Below are 12,526 nucleotides of genomic sequence, written 5' to 3'. Positions count from 1 at the left end.
TAGTTGTGTATTGTTTTGACAATGTAGATATTGAGAAAAAAATAGAGTTATCAGACTAAACGAAATTTAGATAATGTCGCTGGACGCTGGAGAGAGTCTCTGAAACCAAAAACACACCGCTTGGTTGCTGGCACGTGGCACGGGTCCCTACGCACGTGCGAGGCCCCACGCGGACCATCATCCTCCATTCCTCCAGGGCTGCTTCGCGGCTAGCTGCCCCTCTCGCAGTCTCGCTGTCCATCGACTGCTGTCGTCACCGACTGTAGCCGAAGCCTACACGGACGAATTTCGACGCATTTCCAAAAAAAAAAAAATTGCCAGGGGGCACCAATTTTCCTTGCTGTTCCTCCAGCTAGCGTGGCAGACGCATAAAAAAATATTTGCGAAAAAGAATCGCACTATCTACATGACATATGAAGGAGAAGAGACTAGCTAGGGAAGGAGCCGGGAGCAATTCCACTACTCAGGCCATCCACGGGACATTCCTCCGCTCCGCCTCCGCCGCCGCCCGTCCCCATCCGGCTCCAGTAGGCTCCTCGTCGTCGTCCTCCCCCCTCGTCGCGCCGTCGTCCCGAGCTCGTCTGGCAAGCGCGCGCGCGCGGCACGGGAGACAGAGTCGCTCTGGCGAGGAGCGGGATTGGGATCCTTGCATGCATGGATGCGGCGCAGTGGCATCAGGTAAGCCGATCTGCACGGCCGTCTCGATCGAACCAAACAAGGCGCGCGCTAGCTGCAGCGTGCATCGGGGCCGGGAGCCATGAGTACGAGCAGATCTCTCGCCTGCCGGCTTGGATCTTGGTGTCTTGTTCTTGGTTACTCTAGCGGTTCTTCGCCTCTCTGGCTGATCTGCCTTGGTCCTGGAGCTTGCTTTCTTATAGTAGTAGATATAGGAGTGAGTGTGTGGGCATGATTTCGTGTTCTTGGGATACCGCCATGCCGAGCCTTTTATATTCTTTGTGTAGATCTACGCGAGCACACCGTCATCTCCTCTCTGTGCATGCGCGCGTGCCGTCAAGCTCTTCTAGCTCCATTGGCTTCGAGCTGGGGGGCCTTTAATCCTCCCTGCTTGTCTCCTCCCTTTTAATCCTTGAAAGGAGCGCACACACACGGCCGGGCCGCCCCCTTTTTTTCCCCCTCCCTTTGTTCCTACCTTTCTTTCTATCTTATCCATCCCCTCCTTTCCGAGCTCTCTCTTCCCTTTTATCCCTCCTTTTTCTCATATGGAGGAGAGTAGTAGCTTTACTCTCTCCACGCCTTGCATCAAAAGAGCGGCCATGTCTTGGGTGATGGAGTGATTAGAGGTGCTACTACGCCACAAGCGCAACCCTACAAGAGCACAAACAAAGTGGAGTTTTACGTACGTGGTGCTGTGTTGTGCTTCTCTCTCATCTTTTGCTTGCCCTTTTTTTCACCTTTTAATTTGCCTTTCAATCTCACTTTGTATCCATTTGTTTGGTTCTTTTGTTGCACTGCGCTGCAGTTGCGCCATAAGAATCCAAAGAGACCTCCACGCTCATAACCCCCCTCTGCTAAGACTGCTATGTGCTATCATTCTCTTCATTCTCCATGTTCTTGCTTCCCCTAGCTAGATAGGATCCATCATTAAGTTCTGCGGTAGTAACATCTAACATGAGCAATATGTGTGCATCACCAGGGGCCGCTAGGGCTAGGCAAGCCCATGGAGGAGATGCTCATGGCTGGAAACGCCGCGAATCCAAACCCACCGCCAGCTGCTGCGCCCTCGGCACCCGGGGCCCAGACCCAGAGGGGTGGTGGCGCTCCTCCTCCCGCTGCGGGTGCGGCAGCGCCTAGGGCTGGCGCGACCGGAGGGGCGGCGCCGGCGGGCACGGAGCGGCGGCCGCGGCCGCAGAAGGAGAAGGCGCTCAACTGCCCGCGGTGCAACTCCACCAACACCAAGTTCTGCTATTACAACAACTACAGCCTGCAGCAGCCGCGCTACTTCTGCAAGACCTGCCGCCGCTACTGGACCGAGGGCGGCTCGCTCCGCAACGTCCCGGTGGGCGGCGGCTCCAGGAAGAACAAGCGCAGCTCGTCCTCGGCCGCCTCCTCCACCTCCGCGGCGATGTCCGGCACGGTCTCCGTGAAGAACCCCAAGCTGGTGCACGAGGGCGCGCACCACGACCTCAACCTGGCTTTCCCTCACCACAACAACGGCCGCGCTCTGCAGCCACCGGAGTTCCCGTCGTCGTTCCCGAGCCTGGAGAGCAGCAGCGTGTGCTACCCCGGACCCGCCATGCTGGGCAACGGCGCCGCCGGCAGGGGCATGGGCGCGCTCTCGGCTATGGAGCTGCTCAGGAGCACCGGCTGCTACGTCCCCCTGCAGCACGTTCAGCTAGGGATGCCCGCCGAGTACGCAGCACCCGCGGGATTCACGCTTGGCGAGTTCCGCATTCCCCCGCCGCCGCCGCCGCAGTCTCAGAGTGTGCTCGGGTTCTCGCTGGACACGCACGGCACGGGGGGTTACAGCGCCGGCGGGTTGCAGGAGAGCGCGGTGGGCAGGATGCTCTTCCCCTTCGAGGACTTGAAGCCGGCGGTGACCACAGCTGGCGGCGGTGCAAGCAACGACGGAGCTGATCATCGTCAAAACGACCACAGGAAAGATCAAGCTGCAGGCGACGGCAGCAGCGTCACCGGTGGCCACGAGACTCCAGGGTTCTGGAGCAATAGCTTGATCGGAAATGGCAGCAGCAATGGTGGTGGAGGCCCTTGGTAAGGCGGCGCGGCATGCATGGCTCATGCACGCGCGCGCCGTTGTCAGCATGCGGAGATAGGGATAGAGTCATAGAGACAAGGATCCAAGTTATCAAGAGGGTACGGTGGAGGAGGTGATTAGTGTTCACATATATGGCGTTTGATTTTTCTCTGGTTGTTTAATTTTTCTCGGATCTTCGTGTTCTTGTGTGTAAATCGACTTGGGGGGGCTAACACAGCAGGATATACAGATTGTTAAGGTGGTGAACCGGTGATTTACAGCTAGCTTCTCTTATCCAATGGATCTCTTGTTTCTGATTGTGCAATATATAAGCGGTCAATCCCGTGTCAATTTGTTGTGCATTGCATGCATGCATGTAGAGTATGCATCAGCATCACTACTTGAGCAGCTCTGTTGCAGCTCTGTTGCAGTGTTGTAAGTTAAAGTCACACCGTACGTGCACCGTACACATACGTAGTTTTTGCTTTTGTCCTGATAACACACAATTTTGTTAGCCATATACAATTATTATATTCTTCTTGGGTTTGTTTTTCTGATTGCAGTGCGTGCATCATTCTTCATTAGTAATCGCATTGTGATACAGTTGCTTAATTGGTTTTGTATAGTGAAGAGTGCATGCTAGATCAGTGGTGATCAGTGATCATCATGTGAAGGAGCATACAATGCTGTGCTGATCTATCTTGAGGGTACTCGGTAACAGTCATATTTTTGTGGTTGGCTCATTTATGGTGGTGTTTGGTTTGTGCCTCATTATCCTCAATGTCTCATTCTATTATCTCAATTTTAACCAAGCATATTCTGATTTTTTATTGGATTTTGTGTCAAAATCTCACAATCCCCAACTTATATAGGCGGTATTTGGTTCCGGGGGATAGTGCACAAAATCCAATACAAATCTCATTATCAGGTTATAGAGAGATTGTGAGATTCTAGCACAAAATCCAATGCAAATTTCATGAGATGTTTGGTTTATAATGAGATTCTAAAAATAAGGTAGGAAACAAACAGGGCCATAAATCATCGATAATGGGATATGCATTGAATTTTTGTGCAGTATCCAACTTCTCAAAATCTGTAGTACTAGGTAATAACCAAACACCACCTATGTCGTCTCATCCAGCTTTTAGGCCTTATATATTGCCCTGTTCTAAATTGTAGTGCCCTTTAACTTTGTCTAAGCCAAAATCAAGTTTTTTTTAATATATGAAGATAACAAATACACTATTAATACATATATATATTTAAACAAACTTCCATTACATATTTAATGAAGGATTTACTGAAACTAGCAGATGCCGTTTTTCTTTAATAGATTTGATTAAAGTCAGAAAATTTTGATTCAGGATAGAGATAAAAAAACTAGATATATTTTGGAACGGAGATATATAATACTTTGTGTCTGTATTTTATGTTATTTGTGACATCCGTCGTCTCTGTACGTAGACCGGCCGGCCGATCTCTCCATTTGTATAGCTCTGAGGAGACGCCATATCTGCTGGGCCATCATCACGAAACCAAGAATCTTCCAGCCATGAAAAGCACTAGGAGCTAGCTAGGGCCGTCGTCGTGGAGAAAAGGAGAATGAAGGAATATGTATGTATGGCAAACACCATGCTTTTGCACCTGCGCTGTCTGCTGTCCACATGGTACTATTATTATCATATGTTAATAAGCCATCTTCTACAACTGCAAGGGCTACCTTGTGCAGGCCATTATGCTCTTTGCCCTCTCTCATGACCTCTCATGTCAAGGTAATATATTGAGATGAATACTGCCAGCCCTGTTGTTTTCTTAGCTAGTACGTACGTTGATCATTCACTTGCAAAGTTCAACTGCCCGCACCAGAAAGTTGCCATCAAATTATTCTCTCACTCACTTTACCATTTTCACGTATATATATGGCAGCCTCTGGTGGCCCGTGTCTGTGTCTTCTTCAGTGGATGGACTGTTACAGCAACCTTCACCGCACGGAAGCCATTCTTAATCTGGCGGGCCCACAAGACATTCCCCTCACGTACTACCGAAATTCGGCTCTTTTCCGAGTACTCGCGACTTTGCTGAGTGCTTTTTGTTAGACGCTCGACAAAATTCTACTCGCTCTCGGTAACGACCATATTTACCGATAGTAGAACACTCGGCATAGACCGTGTCAAACACTCAGCGAACCGCAGCACTCGGTAAATGACCGTCTATAGCAGAGGGCCGTTATCTTTGCCGAGCGTTAGACGTTGACACTTGACAAAGATGATACTTTGCCGAATGTCGTCTATCCGACACTCGGCAAACCATGCTTTGCCGAGTGCCAACCTTAGACACTCGGTAAAGTATATTTTTATTTTTTTTCCTTTTCCCAACCAAATTTTTTTGTGGTTTATTTCTACATTATGTAGACCTATATGTTAAATTTTGGCACAAATATAAAAGTGTTTGCTATAACTATTAGATTTTGTTCGTTTAATTGAATTTCCTTGGATAATTCAGATTTGAACTGCAAGTGACTCGACATATGGAAAACTATGAATGTAAAAATGATATCCATGTTATTTAGCACAAGTTACGGCCGATTTCAGGAGCAGACCGGAATTTTCGAGCACCATGCTCATGAACACATGACCGTGAACTTGTCATACAGTTGTTTAAAAATTGTACAAAACACAAAGTAAGAAAATCATGAAACTTGTCCACATGTCATGATATCATATGTAGAGTATGTGATAAAAATTGAAAATATTTCGTGAAAGTTTTCATGCACTGTGTGTAGAAACCTAAGTGTCCTACACATGAAATCATAGAACTTCAATGTAGACCGGGAGCTTCCACTCGACAAAGACTGAGTACAGTGAACACTCGGCAAAGACTGAGCCTTTTCCGAGTGTTGATAAATCATAGACGTCAGGTTTTTTATTTTCATAGGATAAACATCACCCATTCAATCTAAATATAATGATTAAACCTCGTCTTTAACCCTATGACCAAACATTTTTTATTAGGGCATGTACAAAGCATCTTAATGCACTATGTTTTGAGATGTGTCTAGTAAGGTAAATGTAAAAACGAACAAACCATGTCTTCATCAAAACATACCTCTGGCTCCGTTTTCTAAGCCTAAGACACAACTTTACTAGTACAACCCACATAAATAAGTCATTTCTTAGGAATTTTTTATTAAATAAGACACAAGGTTTACATACACTCCATTGTATCTATACATGTGTTAGTTATGTCTTTTACTTAAAAAACCGCACCGTGATTGTGGCGGAACTGCCCGAATTATTCCAACTTAAGTGCCTAAGCCCCGCCTTAGAGGCTAGACCACACTTAAATGGGAATAACCCGTCAATCCCTCGGATCTAGTCCGGCACGGCCACTGACAGGATCAAGTACCACAATCTCACTCGATGGTGAGTCACAGAGCAAATACAATAAAGCATAAAACCATGCATGTAAGAGTATTAAAATTATTACATCACCATCAGAGTTTTGCAAAAGTAGTCATCATTGTTTAAAGTGCAGCGGAATAAAACTAACGGTAAATAAACAGAGAGATGGGGAAGCCTGTCCCATCACTCCTCATGCTCCTCCTTAGCCGAGGTAGGGTCCCACTCGACAGTCCAACCCGGTGGCAAGATGGACGGCCAAGTCACTCCAGCAACCATGTCCTCCAGAGAACCTGTAAAAATTATGCCACAAGCAAGGCTGAGTATACTAATACTCAGCTAGACTTACCCGGTGTGAGGAGTCTACTCCTCTACCTCTAGACATACAGCTGTTTGGCTGTGGGGTTTGGTTGCCAAAAGCACTAGCTGAGTTTCTAAGTCAAGTTTTAACTTTGTCAATTTAAGTGTGACTCTCTTAAGGCTAAATGTGTACTATCTACTCATATATAGTAGCAAACATTATTAGCAATCAACATCTTATATCAACTCATCATATTTGCACTTGTTACTCAATGCAGTACAATGGATCAAACAGTCTCATTAGCTGCGAGAAGCAGACGATTCGAATCGAGTTTTTATCCTTGCAAGGTAAACCTAAACACACGACGTGGCGAGGCACTCCGTCCCCACACACATCAACCATCCCCATCGATTCCCCGTCAGCAGAGAGGGACTCACCGCATTGGCGTACAATGCCTCACTGACCCCGACCGCCGTCGTGCAGTGACCGCACTTGTACCCACCATAACCGGAATGGGAGACCACGTCTCAGGTCGCGTGAGGAGGGCAATCTGCTGCCAGGTTCAATCAGGTACTAGGCTTACCGGTTTACCATATTTCTCGGCATGTGCTTAGTACGTTCAATCGCTTGACACAGGTATCCGCACGTTAATCCTTATTCCAATTTCACCTCGTAGACCACGCATCCCCATGGATCCGTGTCCACCAACCAACTATCAATATGATATGAAAAGTGGGTACAACCAATTCCTGATCTCGCGTGAGTGCTAGAAAAATCACTCGTCTTCTACCGAGATCCTAATTAAATAAAGCACTACTCGACCTAGCATACTAGTATCCATCTTAAAAGGAATCCTGAGTTCATGCAACTAGGGTTTCAGTCAACTCCTACACTTAAGTGCACAATACAAGCATACAAACATTAAGTGCAGTAAAATAGCATATATAACGGTTATGCATAAAACCGGGGCTTGCCTTCCAAGGCTGTGGCAGGCAGATCCTCTGGTGCAGACTCGGGTGCTGGATCCGGGGCTACCTCCTGAGCAGTTCCTTGCTCCGGCACGAGGACGTACTCTCCGTCAGCAAGGTTATAGTCTATCGAAATGCAATGAACATGTATGTCATGATTATGCAGGATTTAATAACATTATGCTAGGAGAAGAAAAACTAAGTTAATGAGCAATTTAGGGTTTCTGGGTCATACGTGGCTTTTAATGGTTTATGCTTATCACTTCTAGGTTTAGGTTTTGCTAGGGATAGGCATAGGGAATTGGTATTGCCTCTATATATTTCAGTGGACAAGTTATAAAGGGTTTTAGGATGACACTAATTTTCTATTATTCATCTTTCCCTTTCTTTATTTTCTATTTATGGTTTCTAGTGTAGGTTTGAACTACGACAGTGGTTTAATATTTTTCAAAATTTCTTTAAAAAGTACAGTGGGTTGCCATTGGTCATTATAGCCTGTTCTAGGAATTTGAGGTTTAAAATAAAAAGGCTATGCTTCAGACAAAAATAACAAAAGTTGTGTAAAATGGGCCACTTTGCACTACATCTCTTAATTAGAGGTGAGTTCTGTCCTAAGGGTTATTTTTGTTGGCATCTAACAGTAATAATAGGCTTTTGTGCCGAAAATCATAGAAAGCTAAGGGATGGTCATTTAATTATGATTTTCTAAAGTTAAATGCCAAAAAGGCACTTTCTACTACATTGTTATTTGAAAAATGTCAAACAGCAGATTTCAGATTTTTCCTAAGTTCTTAATAACCAAACATTAGTTATCCCAAGGGTTGGGGTGTTTTCACCTTGGGGTCATTTTTGTAGGGTTTTTCTAAGTTTTCCTCATTTTCCTAAAATAAAAGGGATCCTACTTATTTTATACTAACCCAGGGTATAATGGATTTTTCTAGTAAACTACATTGAATAAGTACTCTAACAAAAATAGAGGTGCCCTCTGGTTCATTATTTAAATCACCTTTTCTATTTTTCTTAACCTTAATCATATTGTAAATTAAATGGCAAAAACTAACTTAATGGGTTGGACAGAGAAGTTTAGCATTTTTAAACAGGTCAGTAGGTGGATATAAACTTCTCCAAATTTTTCTAACCCTAGTCAAATAGTGCAACTATTTTTATCCCTATTATTTAGCTTTTGGTCAAAACAATAATTAAATCAGAACCTTATAGTTTTATGTAGTACTTAAGGGTTTTATATTTTTCCTAAGCAGTTTACATTATTTAAAGTCTGACAAAATTGGTTTGACCAAATTTGGATGAATAAAACAGAAGTTATGAGTTATTAAAGTTCTGTTCAAATTTAAAATCAGATTTAATAAAGGTTTTCTGGAAAAGCAGTTTACACCGAGGATCCTGGGTTATTTCCAAACTAACTCTCTCAGTTATACCCCCGCGCTACTATTCATTTGAGTCTCTGACATTTCACAAAACCCCCAGACTTCTTTCCTTCTCCCCCGCGGTCCTTCCCTAGGTTTAAACAGTACTCGCAAGAAAGAAAAGGGTGGCACGGCTTATTGGCGGCGAGAGAGGTCCAGCAAGGGGCAGGGTTGGCTTGGGGAGGCTCTGGTGGTCACAGCGATGTACGGCTCGACGGCAGGGATGGCCGGAATCGCTCGGTCCACGTGCGCAGGCGGGTGTCCTTGTCGGCGGCGGGTGTGCCGGCCAAATCACGGCGATCTGGTTCAATCCAATGGCACGGTGAGCTCCACGGGGTGACGTAGAGACTGTGTGCACAAGGAATCGGAAAATGGTTCAGTGGATTACCCGGTCCACGCACTCCGGCGGGGTTGTGAACTCCGGCGACCGTGGACTGGCCTCTCCGGCGAAGCAGACTTCGATTCCTCGCTCGGGGAGCTTCACCGAGGTGTGCTCACTCGTCTCTGAGGGTTGGACGGGGTTGGGAAAGGCTGGGCTGGACGGTCTACGGCGGCAGGGGCTCGGGTGGCCGCAGACACGCCGTGCACGGGCAAACGACGGTGAGTTGAGCTCCGGTGAGGTTTGAGCGTGCGCGGAAGGGTGTGGTCGACGCCTGAGTGGGCTTTATAGGCGCGGGCGCGGGTCATGGCGTCGGCTGGCCTTTGGCGCGACGCGGGGCACGCGCGGGCGTGCTCTGGCGTGCACAGAGCGCGTCGAACACATGGAGCTTTTCTTCTGCCCGTGTTCCACAGCTCGCCCAAGTCGCAAACGTGCGAATCTTGGCAAAAATCCGGCGCGAGTCTTTTCCTGGCACCTAGGGCTGTCTCTCATCCGTGAGTCGCCATGGCAGATATGGCCTAGGTAGGAAGATCTTTGGTCGCCAAATCAGGTATGTCTCTCTGCCCACCTCGCGACAAAAACCATGCCAAGGCATGTCAAACGTCAAGGTCTCGGGCTCAACTTTTTCCAGTGGGTGCCCTAGGTGGTATGCCACATTTTTGGTATAGAACATATGTGGGTTTGGTGCCATCTTCAAGGTGAACACGGTTGATCTTTAGTGTAGGTGTAGTTTTTGACTTAGAGAGAATTAGAGAGCTCTAGCTCTCTCTCCACTTAAGGAATGGATTTGGGGTTTCTCCAGGGGTCTTTTTGCAACATTTCCTTCCCACAATTGCTGGTTATAAAGTTACTTAAAGTTTGGTTAAAGATTAACTCATGGTTTGCACAATTGCTTATTCTCTCCCCCTCTCAACCATGGTTTTGGAAGATAGGGTTCAAGAGAGGTCTAGGGTTTCCCCTCTTCTTGCCCAAGGTAGTAAGTGCACAAAAGCTTGAGTGATGCTTCTTAGGTCATTAACAATCTTGATTAACACATGGTCTCCAAGGTTCTTATGTTCTCCTTAAGTTTTTACCACATGTGATCACAGTCCTTAGTACCAAGGTGTGCTCTAGCCATGGTAACACCTGAGGTGTTACAATGATGTCAGGATTGTATTTTTTAATATTCAACCCTCTAAACACAGCCGAAGACATAGCTCAATACATCCATTATACATGCCCTTAATGCTAGTTTTTCACATTCAGCCACATGTAGGATAGATAATGTGAAATAATTTAAATACAACTCTTACTTATGTTGTCCATATATGTCCAGTGACATTAGACAGATACATAAGTTATGTGTTCTTTTCTAGTCATACCGTAGGGGTTAAAACCCCATCGGAATCTCGTACCTGATTAGATACCCACACCACATACTAAATTGCACAAATTTAATAGATATATGACACAATTAAAATAATAAATCATCAAATATGAGTGAATAAAGGGATGACGGTAATGAATAATACTATAACATGCAATTAGCTGACTCTATTTTGCTAATATATGCTTAGTTGAGTAGGGTGTATATATGATTGAGGTGGGTATAAATTACCCACGAGCATGTGAGTATGGGTAGTATATAACTATACTGAAACCCACCTACTCGACATGTATATGATTGTGTCCATTAACATAATCATGGGTAAAGAAGTCATCCCATAGTTGTCCTTACCGGGTAAAACCCATCGAGTACTCAGGTTTCAGATATCCATTGCCATCTCTACTCTCGTGCTAGGGCACCTAACTATATAAGTCCTTGGGACCCTCGTGTTCTAGGGCACCTATCAATATAAATCCCTGAGTCCCTCACGTCATGGGGCACCATACGATATAAGCTCCTAGGACCTCTCGTGTCTCAAGACACCTAATTGTGTAGGACTTTAGGACCCATTGTTCTAAAACAATAATGGGTAATTGAGACAGATCGACCCCTAAGCTCTTGCAGCACTTGGCTGCTTAGGACTCTTCATAGGCCCTAGAACCCCTAAAGCTCCTGACCTCATACTCCATGGATGATCGGTATCCATGCCCTCTTGGACCTAGGGGTCCCTCGGAGAAGTTGAGGACTTAGGCTGGCTAAGCCTAGTCCTATCTCATGGAAGGAGGATGTATCTGACCCACCGAGTATAGTACAGCCTAGGAGATGGAGCACAGAGCTAAGGGCCTAAATACTATCCCTTAGTAATAGCTTAAGGGATAAGTCTTAGATATAACATATTAAATGTGCGATATTGCATGTCTGACTTAGCATAATTGCATATAATTTAGGTTGCAGGGCACTTGAGACCACTATACAATATGTGTGCACATAGATTATATAAAAATACAATAAAGTATTGAGGGTAACACTAGCCACCAATTATGTTATGGCATACCTTTCTTAGGAATCATAGACCCTTACATCGGTACCATTCAGATGAGACATGATGGTCTGCTCAAAGTAGTCGATCTGGGCGCACAGAAAGAGATACCAGTGTAGTCCTTTGAGCGGTTGTTGGGAAGTAGTCATTCGCTTAATGAAGCCCATAGATGTTTGATCAAATCATCTAGAATAAAGGAGCATGAGGAAGACTAGTCATGCAGATGCACTCCCAAAAAAACTTGATTTTATATTTACCCGTGTAGGCATGCGAGCGGATGGAGTCTCATAGTCATAGACCTCCTTGTCCAATCTCTTGTGCATGCAAGGAACTCAAGGTGGAGATCATATAGACAGCTTCAAGCACAAGAATGTACTGGACGGAGTGAGGGAGGAGAGGTGTCTTCTCTAGGAAGGAGGTGGTCCACTTTTAAGTAGCCTCTAGACTATAGGATGAATCTAGATAGGTTCCCATGGTGGCAAAGAGGTAAATTAATGATTGTACTGTTGTCAGTGTTAGACCCATATATTTTACCCATGTGCCCTAAGGCCCAACACATTTATGTCTTATACTCTTGCTAACCGTCATTGTGTCGCAAAAGGTGACACATCACGTCGTACGGAGCACATCACTTGGCATTAATTGTGAATATTTCAAAATTTTAATTAATTGATAGCCTAATTATGGATTGATCCTAACTAATCTAGCAACAAAATCCAATGATGTGTTGAAAACGTCAGATCCAATGAGGGGTTGAAGCAGTTGTCGGATGTTATGGCCCTTTTTGCGCTCTCTTTGGCAAGATACAAGGATAGACATACCTTGGACATTTAGAAGCTAGTGGAGAGCATTAGCAAGTGTTCAAGTTGAAGATTAAGGATTTGCTAGAGTAAGGGAGTAGCAAGTGTGCATCATTTTAGGGCCAGGATTAGATTCCC

At 45.5% G+C, this 12,526-nt stretch overlaps 1 protein-coding gene across 2 annotated transcripts; it reads left to right on the top strand.

The window, feature by feature from the left end:
• The first annotated feature begins 303 nt into the window (after positions 1-303).
• Positions 304-2,997, top strand: LOC100278484 (uncharacterized). Of its 2 annotated transcripts, none has more exons than NM_001371980.1 (2): positions 304-678; positions 1,655-2,997. In NM_001371980.1, exons 1-2 carry the CDS (start codon positions 655-657, stop codon positions 2,732-2,734), a joined length of 1,104 nt encoding a protein of 367 aa, NP_001358909.1. In that variant the 5' UTR covers positions 304-654; the 3' UTR covers positions 2,735-2,997. The 2 variants fall into 2 exon arrangements, with proteins under 2 accessions (NP_001358909.1, NP_001358908.1); NM_001371979.1 differs by lacking the exon at positions 304-678 and adding an exon at positions 1,308-1,357.
• Positions 2,998-12,526: the final 9,529 nt, after the last annotated feature.

The sequence above is a fragment of the Zea mays genome, chromosome 4, assembly GCF_902167145.1.
Source record: "Zea mays cultivar B73 chromosome 4, Zm-B73-REFERENCE-NAM-5.0, whole genome shotgun sequence".
NCBI lineage: Eukaryota > Viridiplantae > Streptophyta > Magnoliopsida > Poales > Poaceae > Zea > Zea mays.
Note: the sequence above shows the minus strand (reverse complement) of the source record. Positions and strands in the feature narration are given on the sequence as shown.